The following is a 17,153-nucleotide window of genomic DNA, read 5'->3' on the forward strand; positions in this document are numbered from 1 at the left end:
TCTGACAGCCAAGATGGCTACTAAGTGACTAACAGGATATGATGGACAAAGGGATGATTCACGACCCGGGCAGGACAGAGCTGGACAGCAAGAGATTTCATCATGTTACTTGGAATGGCGCACAATGAAAAAACTTATGAATTGTTTATTTCTGGAATCTTCTATTTAATATTTTCAGACCTTGGATAACTGAAAACCTCCAAAAGTGAAACCACCCATGAGGGGGGTCCATTAAAAAGTCAGATTTAAATATCAAGATTCCCAAATCAGAACGAGCCTTCACCATAGCGCCTTCTTTTGCATCCTTGCTGGTCTGCTTATGCAGGGCTCCAGTTTGCAGTAAATTCCCCAAAGAGAAAAGCTTACTACTATCCTATAATGAAAAACCTAGGCCAAGCTACTTCCAACATAAACCCTATTAATGTATCACATTCCCAACCAGTAGAGGTTATACCATCCACATAAAATAAAGAGAAAACAAATGCTGTGGCTGTTCATGTGTCATTTAGAGCCCCATGTCTTTCTGGCCATACATAAAGCACCACAAACTAGATACATTCATACTAGAAGATCCCAGAGGAATGTTTTTTATTAGTCGGAACAGCAAGAAATAAAGACTAAGATAAATTTAATATTTAGCTCTAAATCTTTAGTTTCCCTCATTAGTCCGACTTGCCCGCAGCCATATTGCTGTAAAGTAAACAGCTGAAGCTGGTGTGTTGCCAAAATGCACAGCCAGAGAAATGTTAACAGTTCTCTCCTGTTCTTACACCCGATCAAGTTAAAAACGAAAAAGCTATCTGTTTGCCATCCAGACAGGTCATTAGAAAACTCTCAACTTATTTTTGAAGTTGGAAATAGAAAAGTGGCTCTGTCTTCAGCTCTAAGGTGGTCTTTATCGAAAGGGGCTGATGGAGCTAAATAGGGAAACCGCTTTGGGTGGGGCCTCATCACTGAAGAGTTTCAGAGAAGATTCCTCCAATCAGAATGTTGCCAAATTATCACTGCCCAAAGGAGTCAAGAAAATGCCGCTGACTAGTGGAAGTCAATGCAGATACACTAACACTTTTGTGTGGAATGTCTCAGAAAAGATCCTGGAGGCTAGATTTCTCTGATAGGGGAGCGCCTTGCCAGACAAGAGGGAACGCTCCTTCAGGTGCTTGACCAGGCCGAATTTGGTTTGGGGTGGAAATGGGGGTTTGGTCTTCTCTCCCCATTTATCTCATTAGATCGATCTTATTGATCAAGGATAGACAGTTAGCTGCCCTAATGTCTTCCTACCATACTAGTGACAGAAAACAGAGTTCTGGTTAAACAGATATTTATCAAAGAGTACAAACTGTTGATAACAAAAGAAGAATAGAGGAAGACAACATGTTAGCTCTACTTCGGCTTTCCCGCGGCTACCAGAATAGTGGTGCCAGAGACACACATTCTTTGATCCATCAGCCTCAGCAGCCTGGAATTTTCAGTCATCATATTCTTAAACTAGGTGCTCTTAAACCGAGTTTTCCCAAATGTGACTGCACATTTGAATCACCTGGAGAGCTCTAAAAGCTCCCAGGACGCCGGCCACACCCCAGACCGATTACATTATTATCTGTAGGGGTGTGACCCCGGCATCAGTAGTTTTTAATGCTTCCCAAGGGATTCCAATAAGCAACCAAGTTTGAGAATCACTGCATTAAATCTCAGTCCTGACCGCACAGTAGATTCACCTGGGAACCAACCCAGGCCAAGCTAATCATCAGAATTTTTTTAAAAAGTTCCCCAGGTGATTTTAACACGCAACCAGGGCTGAGAACTTCTGCTTTTAAGCAGTGACTCTCAGAGTGAGGTTACAGAGCCTGCGTTAGGATCAGCTACGTTCCTCATTAAACATGTCATTCCCAGGCCCACCCCAGACCTACCGAATCAGACATGGGCCTGCACCTACTGTACAGGCTCCCCAGGTGATTCATATCCTCACTAATGTTGGAGGCCCACCCCCTCAAACCTCTTCTCACCTGGCCTGACAATCCCTCAACTTGTAGGAAGAGAGCTTTATTCTTTTTGCCCGAGGAAGACGGTTAAAGTTCCTGTTGAAGTGCAAACACCGTGACATAATCTCCAAGATACATTGGGTGAAAGGAGCAAGATGCAGAATAGCCTGTATAGCATTTGCCTTTTAAAAATAAGTAATAGTTGTATGAGTATATATATGGGGGGAAAATCTCTGGAAGAGTACAGGTCAAGAGGTGCTTCTGTAGAATGGAAGAGGGTGGTTTGGCGGAGGGGAGGACCTTGTGTAATTTGGACCGTGTACATATATAACTCCTCTATTCAAAAACAGTGTAACTAAAAATGTGAACATTCTAGGGGGAGAAGTCTCCTTAAACCTTGTTAGTCACTTATACCCCAGAGTGAATTATTTTATCAGAATTTTTTTTTCTGAACAGATTTTGATATGAGGAAGAACAATAGGGTATATGGCATAAGGACAAGGGAAACCAAAGAAGGTATGGGGAATAGGAAAGAATCTCAGATTCTCAAAGTCAGTCTTTGCCAACTTTACATATTTGCCCATGGTCAGTCTTGACCTTAACTTCTAATCCAAATGATGGAAACAAACTAGTAAGTATCTCCCTCTTCAGACACTGTGTTTGGAAAATAAACAGGGGCTTTTTGTCTTCACCAAGCTCTAATAGAGTAGGGGTGAGGGGCGGGGAGGCCCTTGGCCACTTGGACCTTAGCAAACAAGCTTCTACGAAATGCTGCCTCAAATTCCCCTTGTTACCACCAGGTGGCAGCAGCAATCCACTTCTGGTCTAGCCCAGGAGATGCTTAACTAGCATGGTTCTACTTGTTTAATCAGCGTCTGGTCAGAGAACTGTAGAAACTGAGACGCGAAAGAACATTTCTTAAAAGTTCTCCTAATGACCACATGTGCTGAAATGGAGGGAAAAAAGAAGAACAATGTATTAAGAACACTTAATATTCAACACAACAAATTTCATCTGTGAAGGGAAGGAAGTTAAATCATAACATTTCCAGACACCTACTACGTGCCAAGCACTTTACTAAATGCCTTGGATGTTATTTCATTTGATCATCAATACAGACTTGTGAGCTGGATACCAATGCCTCTATTTTACAGATGGGGAAGCTAAAGTGGGGATAGATTAAGTAACTTGCCTGAAGTTTCAGAGAAGTAAGACAGAGGCAAGGTGTGAGCCCAGTTTGATCACATAAATCCATGATTTTTCCATTACTGTATGTCAGACCATCTTCTGTTATTGGGAGTACCAGGCACTGGCCAAAATGGCCTTGGAGGATGGCTTGGAGTTGGACCACAGTATGCTTGGGGAGGGGTGGATTTACCAGCCAAACAGCAGGATTCTGATAGTGAGAGAATATGATTGTTGTTTGTGTACCCTCTGTTTTATGTCCCAGTACTTGCCCTTGACACAGGAAGTCAGAGATCAACAGTGCTTTCTAAATTTGAGCTGTCTGTATAATCAGGAGGAACCTCTTGGAATCAGAAGAGTCCTGACCTAGAGAGAGAATTATGTTCTAAAGAGGGGATAGAATGCTTTTTTCCCTAGAACAATATGAACCTGAAGTGAATGACAGATTTCATGCATGTCAAGTGGGAATGTTTATTAGTGGGAGGTTCCTCTGTACTTCTTGCCTTTGTAACTAAATAGTATACTTAAATCTCTACTTCGTATCTCTTGACTTATTAGGTAAGACGAAGAAATTATCTCCCTATATGTTCCTATATCTCTCCTTACTATAAATTTCCCAGTTTTGGCTGGTTAAACCCTTATTTTTATGTCCTCAAGGTTAGTAATTTACATTCCGTCCTACAACTGTAACGAAAAGTAATTGTGGTATAATTACATAGAGTATTTACCACAGGACTGAGCAGTGTATGGTCAGTAGGGAATTCTCTATGACTAACCTTGTCTTGAAAGGGGAATTCTCCCATCATCAAGGTCACATGAATTCTCTTCTCTAATGTGTTCAAAATAATACCATGTCTGGTTTAATTGCATCTGGACCACAACTTTCATGTAAATACTTTGTTTTTTTACAGGTTCTATTTGCCATTTCTTATTTTATTGTTAGAAGAAAATAGGCTTCGTTTGTCATGTCACTAGAATATGGCCCCTTGACCACACCATCAGTTGGATGGAGCAGTGTAGTCCCTTTATGGGTTTGTTCCACATCTGTCACTGTGGGCTTTCTTTGTTGTGTACTGCTTGGCTGGTTGCCCTGTTTGTTAGATCTCAGGTTTCCTCCTTAATTGGATTTGCTTTTGTGTTTTGCTAAAATACATCCTTAATAATTATTTCAGAAATAGTGTATGAGGAATCTATTTTCCAAGGGTTTGCATATCTGGGATGTCTTCTTGTCACTCTTTTTTTTTTTTTTTTAAATATTTTATAACTTCTAGGAGAAAGCTCTTTTTATTTCCTGAGCTTTTAAATAAATAAATTTATTTATTTATTTTTGGCTGTGTTGGGTCTTCGTTTCTGTGCGAGGGCTTCCTCCAGTTGCGGCGAGCAGGGGCCACTCTTCATTGCGGTGCGCGGGCCTCTCACTGTCGCAGCCTCTCTCGTTGAAGAGCACAGGCTCCAGACGCGCAGGCTCAGTAGTTGTGGCTCACGGGCCTAGTTGCTCCGCGGCATGTGGGATCTTCCCAGACCAGGGCTCAAACCCGTGTCCCCTGCATTAGCAGGCAGATTCTCAACCACTGCACCACCAGGGAAGCCCTTGTCACTCTTTCTTGATTAAAATTTCATAAGAAAAATGTTCTTTGATTTCCCTCTTAACAGTTTTTAGTATTCTGGAATGAATGTTAGTTGTGTCTTATAATTTCTACTGGAATTATTTCAGTACTATCTTAATATTATTTTAACAAAGGAGATTATACGAGTAAATTTTGGTCTTTAATGAGTCTTTGGGGCTGCATCCAGTAAGAAGCAACCACCTCCCATTTCTTTTACACCTTTGTAACACGAACTAGGCTTTTTTTTTTTTTTCTCATATATTCTATTTTGTTACCCTGAAGGCTTCTGGAGGGGTTTCAAAAGCAATATTTCTATCATCATTTTGTGAGTCCCATTTTCACAACTCACTTAGAAGCAAAATATTTTATGAGAAGCTATGTTGGGTCCAGAACAAGTGAAACACTGACTGTCAGGCAAGATTTAGAAAATAGAAGCTTCCCATAAATTTAAGGCTAGAAATCCCATCTGCATAAAGAAAGACCCCTTAGCCCACCAAGAAAATGCCTATGGGCTTCTGAAAACTCCCTTCCTCTACAAAAGAGAGAAAATCATTAAAAGTTTTGATTTATGCCCCAATCTGTTGCTGTTCATAGCATAGAAATCTGTAATTCTCCTGCCAATGGAACTAAAGTTGCTTTTAAATGGTTACAGTAAAAAAATGCCCAAACCAAAATATTTGCCGCATTTTTCTTTCTAGTGACCTCAGTAATACCTGAGTGGGTATATAATTATTTCTTGGACATTACTTTGTGTTTAAACAAAGTAATGGGATTACTTTGGGATTATCTTTGGGATAACTTTGGGATTATCTAAAATTCACTTGACCATGAGTTTTTGACATTATTAAAATGGCTAGCTAATTACTCATAGACTGCATATTGTAGGCAGGTTTTGAGTAATTCCCTTGAAAACAAATATTCAAAAAGAGTTTTTATGTCCATTTAGGTCTCTTTCTTGAGCTGAAGTAAGCAAGGCCAGCTATGCTTCAGCCTAGAATCATAAAAGTGAAAGAATGTAAACTGATACAGCCACTATGGAGAACAGTATGGAGATTCCTTAAAACACTAAAAATAGAACTACCATACGACCCAACAATCCCACTACTGGGCATATACCCTGAGAAAACCAGAATTCAGAAAGAGTCATGTACCACAATGTTCATTGCAGCTCTATTTATGATAGCCAGGAGATGGAAACAACCTAAGTGTCAATCGACAGATGAATGGATAAAGAAGATGTGGCACATATATACAATGGAATATTACTCAGCCATAAAAAGAAACGAAATTGAGTTATTTGTAGTGAGGTGGATGGACCTAGAGTCTGTCATACAGAGTGAAGTAAGTCAGAAAGAGAAAGACAAATCCCATATGCTAACACATATATATGGAATCGGAAAAAAAAAAAGGTTCTGAAGAACCTAGGGGCAGGAGAAGAATAAAGACACAGATGTAGAGAATGGACTTGAGGATACAGGGAGGGGGTAGGGTAAACTGGGACGAAGTGAGAGAGTGGTATGGACATATATACACTACCAAATGTAAAATAGCTAGCTAGTGGGAAGCAGCCGCATGGCACAGGGAGATCAGCTCAGTGCTTTGTGACCACCTAGAGGGGTGGGATAGGGAGGGTGGGAGGGAGACACAAGAGGGAGGGGACATGGGGATATATGTATACGTATAGCTGATTCACTTTGTTATAAAGCAGAAACTAACACACCATTGTAAAGCACTTATACTCCAATAAAGATGTTAAAAAAATAAATAAATAAAAGTGAAATATAATGGCTTATCTCAAATGAAGATCCAGCTACAATTGCAGGCCTGACCTGGCCACTCAGCCATGCACGTGTGGAGTTCTCTGTTTGAGACTGTAATGGTCAGCCCTGCTGAACATTGTTGCATCCTGGATGCAAAACAAAAGGGCTGTTAGAAGAAAAGTTACTTTTCTTGAATGTAAATATATCTTTCTCGAGGTTGGAAAATTGGGAATGATCTCAAGATGTCCATCTGACAAAATTTAGCCTGCGAAAGAGCCGCACCAGGCCAACAGGGCCTTGAAATGCATCAGGCACTATTTCTTCCTTGACGTAAAGCACTACTAACTCTTGTTTACCCACAATTTAACCAACCAGAAAGTTAAGGTAATCCCTTCTCCCCAAACTCTGTCTTTAAGAGAAAGTGATAATTAAGGTTGTGTGGTTTCAGGGATACATCAACACAATAGGATCACCTTGACTTAAGCCCGTTCTTCTGATGATGTCAGTTTTGTGTGACATTCCTGGTGGTGCCCCTAAAGCAATGCAGAAACTTGGGGGTACTTATGCCTCCTCAGAGATTAAATTGCACAGTGTCAGTTTCCTAGTTGTGTTGCACTGCTTTCCTGATTCTAACCGACTCTAATCATTCTGAATAAATTTAAAGCCAGAGACAGATATAGTGAGCCCCTATATACGTTTAAAATAATCTTTAAGAGTGTAAAAACTTTCCCTGATAAAACATGGCTTTTGACTCCTCCCACCTTCCCTACACAACTTACCTGTAGAAAATAGATAGATAAACAGATAAATGCATGAATCAATCGATCTGGCTGTGCATATTGATAAGATATAATGCAAGGAAAAGGTTGATTCAAGAAACCATTGAGATCTTTTTTTTCTTAGTCATCACTACTTTGTGTTTCTAAACTTCTTAGGAAAATAACTCAATTTCTAGCAGCAGCTTGTGCTGGTAGAGGCAAGCCCAGATATACGCAGGAACTGCTGAGCCCGTGTTATGATTTGAGGGGTGTGGGAATTAAGTGAGATTTGAAGTGCCTCGCCTATCACTGATACACAGAAGGCATTCCACAAGTATCAATTTCTTCAAAGTCTAGCGTTAGAATCAATCTTTGGATTCTTGTTTTTTTCAGTCCTCTTTAGATATACTCAGCTCATTCTTTCATTCACATCTAGATTCTTTCACCCAGTATTCATTCATGGTTCCCTGTGTGTCAAGGCCTGTGTTGGGCATGGGGTTACAGTGGTGAATAATAAATCCCTGAACTCACAGAGCAACAAGGCTATTGTCAGTGATACAGCAGAGACTTTTCCTCCGTTAAGAGTAAAAGGGCTTTCCTGGTGGCGTAGTGGTTGGGAGTCCACCTGCCGATGCAGGGGATGTGGGTTCGTGCCCCGGTCCGGGGGGATCCCGCGTGTCGTGGGGCGGCTGGGCCCGTGGGCTGTGGCCGCTGGGCCTGTGCGTCCGGAGCCTGTGCTCCGCGACGGGAGAGGCCACAGCGGTGAGAGGCCCGCGTACTGCAAAAAAAAAAAAAAAAAAAGAGGAATGAAGTCAGGAACCTGTATGAGAGAGGGGGGAGAGGGTCAGGAAAATGTCCCAGATAAATAAAAGCAATTTTCAAGTCCCTCAAGCTACATCTCATTGTGGTCCAGAGCTGGCCTTGATGCTACCCTTGACTCTGCACCCAAAGACCAAGGTGAGAATGACATCCCTTCCTTAGCTCCGGCTCCAATCCAAGGGTAGTGATGCCAGAGGAATTGCTGCTTTAAAACAAAGAAAAAGAACAAAACAATAACCATAATGAAATAAAAGCCTTAAAGCTAAAGAAAAATAAAATGTCATGATTTGTGCATTGTTTCTACAAAACTGATTTGTTCTGTGGTGGAAGATAGAGTCTGCCCTTGATTTCTACAAAACATGCAGTAATCGGTTATGTACTCCAGGGAAGAACTATTCTTAAGGGAGCAGGAACATGATGGATTCACTTCCTTGGTGAAGTTTATAATATGTGACAGTTTTAGCACAAGCAGGTACTTGGTCTATAAACCGGGAGAGCACGGCATTAGTGGTGGCTTGTTTGGAAATGAAGAAGAATGCAGCTCTTCCTCTCACTCTGCTTGTGAGTCCTTCTGGGGATAAACAGGAAGATTAAGTGTTTTCCTGATGTTGTGTTTTCCTGTCACGGTAATGTGCACACGCCCCATTGCCAGCACCTTTACACAGCCCCACAGACCTGCTATTTTCGTCGGCAGGAGCTGTTCATCGCAGACCCAGGTCTCATTCTGTGTTGAATGGAGTCAGGGTTATTTCTGCTTCTTGTTCCAATGCTCCCTCTCAATTAGATGCTCTACGATTAGCTGCTTCGCAATTAGACACCGGATCCCTTAGTCTGTGAGCATCCAGTTTCTTGGTCCCCGGAGGCCATTTCATGTCCTCACTCCTCAAAGCCTGCTGTTCTGCTTGTTGCCATTTAAATGGTGCTAAAGAGAGCAGCCCTGGCAGCCAGCTGGCTTCCCGGAGGCCTGTGGTGCTGCTGAGCCACCAGAGACCCAAGTCTGGTCCTCAGATGGGTGTGTGGGAACACGAGCTGTCAACTCCAAAAGGGATTTCATTTTACAGGCCTGATTCATGCTAACTCATGTCATAAGAGACTGGCTGATAAGCTAAAATGCCAGTTTCTGTATTTACCATTAGAGAGGTACTTGCCAAGCAATAAATCTGCGTCAGCCACTCAGTTCGTTATTTGCACACAATTAAAGTCTGTTTGGGAAACCAAATTACGGATCACAAGGTTTCTTGGTGAGGGGAAAATGGACTCTCATACACTGCTCATTGGAGTGTAAATGGAGACAAGTTTTCTGGAAGGCAGTGTTTTATTATGTGCAACTTTTACATTGAACAAGCATGATGAGTTCTTTATTTGCGTCTCCTCTCACCCCTTGAAAATTTATTCAGTGGTGGAATCTTGCCCCTGTCACTGTCTAAAAACTTGGCAGACCCCCTGACTTTTCCACTTACTCATATGGAATAGATTGGCCTATGATCAAAGTCACAAACACTGGCTCAATTCAGGAATGAAAACTATACAGTATGAGCTGTTAATCAAACTTCAGTCTTCAGTCTTCAGTCAGACTTTTCCTCCCCTCTCCCAGCTAAGGCCTACGGTTGCTGGGCCACCTATCTTTTGGACAATAATCTTGATCACTTTAGCATTCCTCTCTTCCCTTCTTTTTACTTGCTAATTGCATCTTCTGGCCTCTCAGAGGATGGAACATGGTGGAGGAAGAGGCTATTAAGCTTGAGGTAAGGGTCACCATGCTCCTCCCGCCCCCATCCCCATGATGGGGCCTCACATCACAGCTCAGCTGAAGATTCTTTCGTCATAAATCCACTTCCCCTTCCAAACTTTCAGCCCTTTCTGCCTAAGTGATCCAAGGGAGGAGGAATTGACTTTATTTTCATCCTTTGAAATTTTGTTCAGGCATGTAACTTTGGTGTAGAACATCATTGCAGTTCAGATCCATGTACTTTTAGTTTGTGTGGGTCTGTGTATTTTCTCAGACTGAATGCCTAGAACTGGAAAAGTTGTGCTCGTGGGTGCTAGTAACATGGTGGGTAAGAGCTAGGGTTCTGGAGTCTACTGTTTGCAAGTGTCAGGGTCAAACTTTTAATATCCTGTTACATATGCATTGAAAGCCTTAAAGATGTTCATAATAGTAGCAAATGCTTATTCTGCACTTACTGTATTGCACAGACGATTCCAAGAGCTTTATCTATACTAATAAGTTTAGTTTCTCAACAATCCTGTGTTATATATTATCATTATCTCCATTTTGCAGCAAAGAAACCTAGGCAAGGAAAGACTGCACTACTTGCCTCAAGTCATAAAATGATAAATTCCATCCAAACAGTCTGACACCAGAACCCACACTCTTGATCACTCTGCTTACTAATGCTCATGAACACAAGAATTCTAGTTCTAGGAATTTAGTCTCAGGCAATAGACGCACAAAATAACGTAGCTGGATCTTAATTGCAACGTCTCTAATAACTTGAAAAAACTGGGTACAGCTCTTGCGTTTGATAGTAGGAGACTGATTAAATAAACAAATATGTTAATATGAACCCAAAGCCTTTAAACATGTATTTTAGAGGAGTATTCACATATAACAATTGCAAAACTGCACCAGTAGTCAGCGAAATGCAAATGAAAGTAGAGTGGAAAAATGAGAAGGAGACGTAATGTTCAGTGCTGGTAAGAACAGGCCACTTTCCTTCACTACTGATGAGAGTGGGAATTGTTAGGATATCTTTGCAAAGGAATTTGACCAAAACTTCTAATGTGCTTAAAAATTAGAAACGTGTAACCCTTTGACTAACATTATTATTTATGAGAATCTATATTACAGAAAGTAAAGCATGGACATCAGGCAAAAATCTGGAAATAATTGAATGTCTGTCAATAAGACAATGATTGATTAATTACGGTACATCCATGCTATGTTATATTAATGCAGCTCTTTTTTTTCTTTTTTTAATTGAAGTATAGTTAATTTACAATGTTTCAGGTGTACAGCAAGGTGATTCAGTTATACATATAAATATATATATGTATTCCCTTTCAGATTCTTTTCCATTATAGGTTATTACAAAATATTGAATATAGTTTCCTCTGCTATACAGTTAAGTCCTTGTTGTTTATAAAAACATATTCTTTTTATGTAAAGAATTGGAAACAATAAAAAAGAATTGTGACATAATCTAATCTATATAATTCTGCTTTGTACTGTTATATATTTTTAAACATCTTTATTGGAGTATGATTGCTTTACAATGGTGTGTTAGTTTCTGCTTTATAACAATGTGAATCAGTTATACATTTACATACGTTTCCATATCTCTTCCCTCTTGCATCTCCCTCCCGCCGACCCTCCCTATCCCACCCCTCTAGGTAGTCACAAAGCACCGACCTGATCTCCCTGTGCTATGCGGCTGCTTCCCACTAGCTATCTATTTTATGTCTGGTAGTGTATATATGTCCATGCCACTCTCTCACTTTGTCACAGCTTACCCTTCCCCCTCTCCATATCCTCAAGTCCATTCTCTAGTAGGTCTGTGTCTTTATTCCCGTCTTACCCCTAGGTTCTTCATGACATTTCTCTTTTCCTTAGATTCCATATATATGTGTTAGCATACGGTATTTGTCTTTCTCTTTCTGACTTACTTCACTCTGTATGACAGACTCTAGGTCCATCCACCTCACTACAAATAACTCAATTTCGTTTCTTTTTATGGCTGAGTAATATTCCATTGTATATATGTGCCACATCTTCTTTATGCATTCATCCAATGATGGACGCATAGGTTGCTTCCATCTCCTGGCTATTGTAAATAGAGCTGCAATGAACATTTTGGTACATGACTCTTTTTGAATTCTGGTTTTCTCAGGGTATATGCCCAGTAGTGGGATTGCTGGGTCATATGGTAGTTCTATTTGTAGTTTTTTAAGGAACCTCCATACTGTTCTCCATAGTGGCTGTACCAATTCACATTCCCACCAGCAGTGCAAGAGTGTTCCCTTTTCTTGACACCCTCTCCAGCATTTATTGTTTCTCGATTTTTTGATGATGGCCATTCTGACTGGTGTGAGATGATATCTCATTGTAGTTTTGATTTGCATTTCTCTAATGAATAATGATGTTGAGCATTCTTTCATGTGTTTGTTGGCAATCTGTATATCTTCTTTGGAGAAATGTCTATTTAGGTCTTCTGCCCATTTTTGGATTGGGTTGTTTGTTTTTTTGTTATTGAGCTGCATGAGCTGCTTGTAAATTTTGGAGATTAATCCTTTGTCAGTTGCTTCATTTGCAAATATTTTCTCCCATTCTGAGGGTTGTCTTTTGGTCTTGTTTATGGTTTCCTTTGCTGTGCAAAAGCTTTGAAGTTTCATTAGGTCCCATTTGTTTATTTTTGTTTTTATTTCCCTTTCTCTAAGAGGTGGGTCAAAAAGGATCTTGCTGTGATTTATGTCATAGAGTGTTCTGCCTATGTTTTCCTCTAAGAGTTTTATAGTGTCTGGCCTTACATTTACGTCTTTAATCCATTTTGAGTTTATTTCTGTGTATGGTGTTAGGGAGTGTTCTAATCTCATTCTTTTACATATAGCTGTCCAGTTTTCCCAGCTCCACTTATTGAAGAGGCTGTCTTTTCTCCATTATACGTTCTTGCCTCCTTTGTCAAAGATAAGGTGACCATATGTGCATGGGTTTATCTCTGAGCTTTCTATCCTGTTCCATTGATCTATATTTCTCTTTTTGTGCCAGCACCATACTGTCTTGATTACTGTAGCTCTGTAGTATAGTCTGAAGTCAGGGAGCCTGATTCCTCCAGCTCTATTTTTTGTTCTCAAGATTGCTTTGGCTATTCGGGGTCTTTTGTGTTTCCGTACAAATTGTGAAATTTTTTGTTCTAGTTCTATGAAAAATGCCAGTGGAAGTTTGATAGCGATTGCCTTGAATCTGTAGATTGCTTTGGGTAGTAGAGTCATTTTCACAATGTGGATTCTTCCAATCCAAGAACATGGTATATCTCTCCATCTATTTGTATCATCTTTAATTTCTTTCATCAGTGTCTTATAATTTTCTGCATACACGTCTTTTGTCTCCTTAGGTAGGTTTATTCCTAGATATTTTATTCTTTTTGTCGCAGTGGAAAATGGCAGTGTTTTCTTAATTTCTCTTTCAGATTTTTCATCATTAGTGTATAGGAATGCCAGAGATTTCTGTGCATTAATTTTGTATCCTGCTACTTTACCAAATTCATTGATGAGCTCTAGTAGTTTTCTGGTAGCATCTTTAGGATTCTCTATGTATAGTATCATGTCATCTGCAGACAGTGACAGCTTTACTTCTTCTTTTCTGATTTGGATTCCTTTTATTTCCTTTTCTTCTCTGATTGCTGTGGCTAAAACTTCCAAAACTATGTTGAATAAGAGTGGTGAGAGCGGGCAACCTTGTCTTTTTCCTGATCTTAGTGGAAATGCTTTCAGTTTTTCACCATTGAGGACGATGTTGGCCGTGGGTTTGTCATATGTGGCCTTTATTATGTTGAGGAAATTTCCCTCTATGCCTACTTTCTGCAGGATATTTATCATAAATGGGTGTTGAATTTTGTTGAAAGCTTTCTCTGTAATGCAGCTCTTTAAGTAATGAATTCGATCTTTACTTATTGACCTAGAGGAGTGTTCATGATATATTGTGTGAGAAAAGTTGCTTTCATAATGTGTAGAGCAAGACCCCATTTTGTGAAAACACACAATAACCTCTGTGTGTATGAAAGTTTGTGTAAGAGTGGAGAAAGCTCTGAATGGTTACAAATCAGGATATTAACTTTGGCTACCTCAGGTGGGTAGCATAAATGTGTTTGTGTGTGTGTGAGTGTGTGTGTGTGTGTGTGTGTGTATGCACCTTTGGACTGTTTCATTGGAATTTTTTAATTAAAGAAAAAAGAGTATTAAATGATACGAAAGACATTTATGATCTGTTGTCAAATGGAAAGAAAAATATATATAAATCCCACTTTAAAAAGCAATCCAAATGGTATATGTGTTTATTAATGTGGGTGTAGAGAAAAAGACTGAAATGTTAACAGGAGATATTTCTGACTCATGGGATTTTTATTGTCTTTGATCTGTCTGTGTTTTCTGAATATCAAGCAATTAACATATATTAATTATATAAAGAAAAAGCTTTTTTAGAAATAAAATGAGGAACTGGTTTGTAAGGAAAGATAAAGAGTTAGAATTGAGTCTGAAGTGAATTTTTTTTTAAGAGGGTGATTGGTAAAATGGAGTCAGAGCAAAAAGGTGAACGACCTCAAGGATGGTACATTTGAACAGTTCAGTGCCTGAAAACATTTTCTCCATTAGAGGGCAACATCTCCTGTGTCATTAGTCGATAATCTTGTCACAATACATGACCTGCAAAGATTAGCGGGAGACCCAATTTTGAGATTTCTTTTGGCAATATTTTCTATCTAAAATACTCTGGCTTATACCAAACCATCTTTTACCTAGAAGGGGGAAGATAAAGAATTTGGAATAGAACCTTAACAAGAAACAAAGATGAATCCAGGCAGACTTGTGGACGCAGGACATAAATGGAGTGCAGGGGTGGATACGGACCAGCTGATAGCAGAGGAATCCTGACGCAGGGCGCCGCAGTCCTTAGTGTACTGTAGCCGTAAAGCTGTGGAACACATCCATTGAGAACAACAGAGGCTAATGTACATGTTTTGTATTAAGAACTGGACTTAACTCTTTCCATCAAAGGCACATGGCATTTGTGCAATTCGTCACCTGCCATTTGCGGAACTTTGTAAGGTACATTTGTGGGGGGAGTCGGGGGAGCATATGTGCAACATTCATCAGGCCCTCATAGAATTAGGAGGGAAGGTGGTTTAGTACAAAAAATTCTTTTTATTTCTTCCTCATCTAGGTAATAGCCAAACCAAAGCTTCAGTTATGCAGAACCTCAGATCTGGATTTCTTTTCAGGATAAGGTTAGTACATGGAGAGAAGGAAGAAGAATTATTATAAAATTAGAGAAAGAAATTTAACGACAGGGAAAAATCCTAAGCTTCTTAGCCATTTAAAATTGTGGCTGAAGTAAACCCTTATTGAGCAGACTGGATCATAAAACTGAAACTGTGAAAGACCAAAGACGAGAATTCTTGTTTTTCTACAAGGATCCCGTTCAGAAAGAGGACTGCAATGTGAAAGGAGAAATAGATAGCAATTTACTTTTTACTGTCTGTGATGCCAGTTGTACAGTTTTGAACTCCATTGTTGTGGGGAATGTCAATGGTCCCTAAACGGTCCAGCATAACCGGGAGGTGATGTGTTTCGGTTCGGGGCTATAGTGCCGTTTATTGCAGCTATTGAGAGGTAGCGTTTCCGGGAATGAAATAATGGTGAAATGGAATGCCTTTTCTTTTTATGTCCCTTTTGTCTGATACAGTATTTTTAGTTGTTAACTCAAGGTTGAAATAGACCAAAATAAAAACCTGAAAATAAGAGCTTCAAGTAAAATTCTCTGTTTGGCCCATGCCAGATAGAACTGAAACCCAAACTTTTCAACATCAATTAGAACAAGTGCTATGGAAGATGTTGCTAATTAGGCATTTCTGCAGAAATTTAAGACATGTAATCAAGAAATAATTATAATCCTAGAAGCTGATTTTTAAGGAGTGCTTCCTTGTTTGTGCTTACTCCTTCCCTCCTGTTTTGGAGGATTAGATGTGAATATTCCTTCAAAAGTCACTCCACCACCTCTTCTCCTTTAGCTCATCCTCATGTAGTCCACTGACTTTTATCTATGGCCTCTCTTTGTCCACCAGGGCCTTTCCTTTTGCCCATAAACACACTCTAGTCTACTTCATCCTTTAAAACCAACCATCCACCCAACCCAAAAAAACCTTCCCTCAATCTCCAATCCTTTGAGCCTCCTATCTAAGTCTAACTTCACTAGAAGTGTAGTCTGAATTTTCCTCTCCCAGTGCTTTGTCTCTCATTCTCCCCTCACTCGTTTCCAAACTAGTGTTCATATTCATCTCCCTACTGAAGGTAAAAGTGACCCTCAATTGACAAATTCTCTTCCTCCCTGGGCTCTAGGGCATTTAAACGTTTCCATCCCTTTGTCTTTCCTGGAATTCTTCTTCCTTGGCTTTTGCAATACCAATCCCATTGCTCTCCCTCAGCGCTTGTTGGTTCAGTCTCATTCTGTTTGTCCTTAGAATCTGATGTTTTCCAGGTTCTGCCCTTCTCTCTCTTCTCTGGCTTCGGGATAATAAAATGTCATTTATTCATTTCAGGTATCGTGATAAAAGGCAGGAATGCAAGATGACTAAAACATCACCACCTACTAGGAATCCTTAGACATAGTATCTGTTGATGATAGTATCAATAACATCTCGTAGCCTCAATTTCCAGATGTCATAAATACCTAAGATCCAGATCTTCATTTGCAACCCTTTACTGTGCATCCCTAGCTGAAGCCCAACAGGACCAAAAGCAAACAACTCAACACCCCTCCCTCATTGCATCCTCCCTCAATAGTCCCTCCCATATTTAATGGCGGGAACATTCCTCTGGGATAGGCAAACTAGAAACCTGGGAATCATCCTACATCACTTTCTTTCAACCTCCACTTCTAAAAAATCTCCAACTCTATCACTTGTCTAACAGAAAGATTGTTTAAATACCTGCCCTTTCTTCACTGCTTGGCCCAGACCTCCTCCTTTTGCACCTGGAAAATACTACAGAAGCCTTTGCTTTCCTTTTCTCCAAGTTCTGCATCAACCTCCAAATTCATCCTCCACAATGCTGCCAGAGTGCCTATTGTTTTTTTAATATTTTAAAATTATTTTTTATTGGAGTATAGTTGCTTTACAATGTTGTGTTAGTTTCTACTGTACAGCAAAATTAATGAGCTATACATATACATATATCCCCTCTTTTTTGTATTTCCTTCCCATTTAGGTCACCACAGTGCGTTGAGTTCCCTGTGCTATATAGTATGTTGTCATTAGTTATGTATTTTAT

General features: G+C 39.9%; 1 protein-coding gene across 6 annotated transcripts in view; it reads left to right on the forward strand.

Annotated features, from left to right (window-relative positions):
* Positions 1-17,153, forward strand: part of LOC307188082 (uncharacterized protein) — a 68,741-nt gene that overhangs the window by 24,650 nt on the left and 26,938 nt on the right. Inside the window, exon 5 of one of the 6 annotated variants that reach the window (XM_079924807.1) lies at positions 15,049-15,365. The exons of the other annotated variants lie outside the window; for them this stretch is intronic. Coding sequence (XP_079780933.1) covers positions 15,049-15,149 — 101 coding nt within the window. The 3' untranslated portion in view covers positions 15,150-15,365. Of the gene's footprint in view, positions 1-15,048; positions 15,366-17,153 lie in introns of those variants that run through there. 6 annotated transcript variants of the gene reach the window in all.

The sequence above is a fragment of the Stenella coeruleoalba genome (assembly GCF_951394435.1).
Source record: "Stenella coeruleoalba genome assembly, chromosome: 6".
Taxonomy (NCBI): Eukaryota; Metazoa; Chordata; class Mammalia; order Artiodactyla; family Delphinidae; genus Stenella; species Stenella coeruleoalba.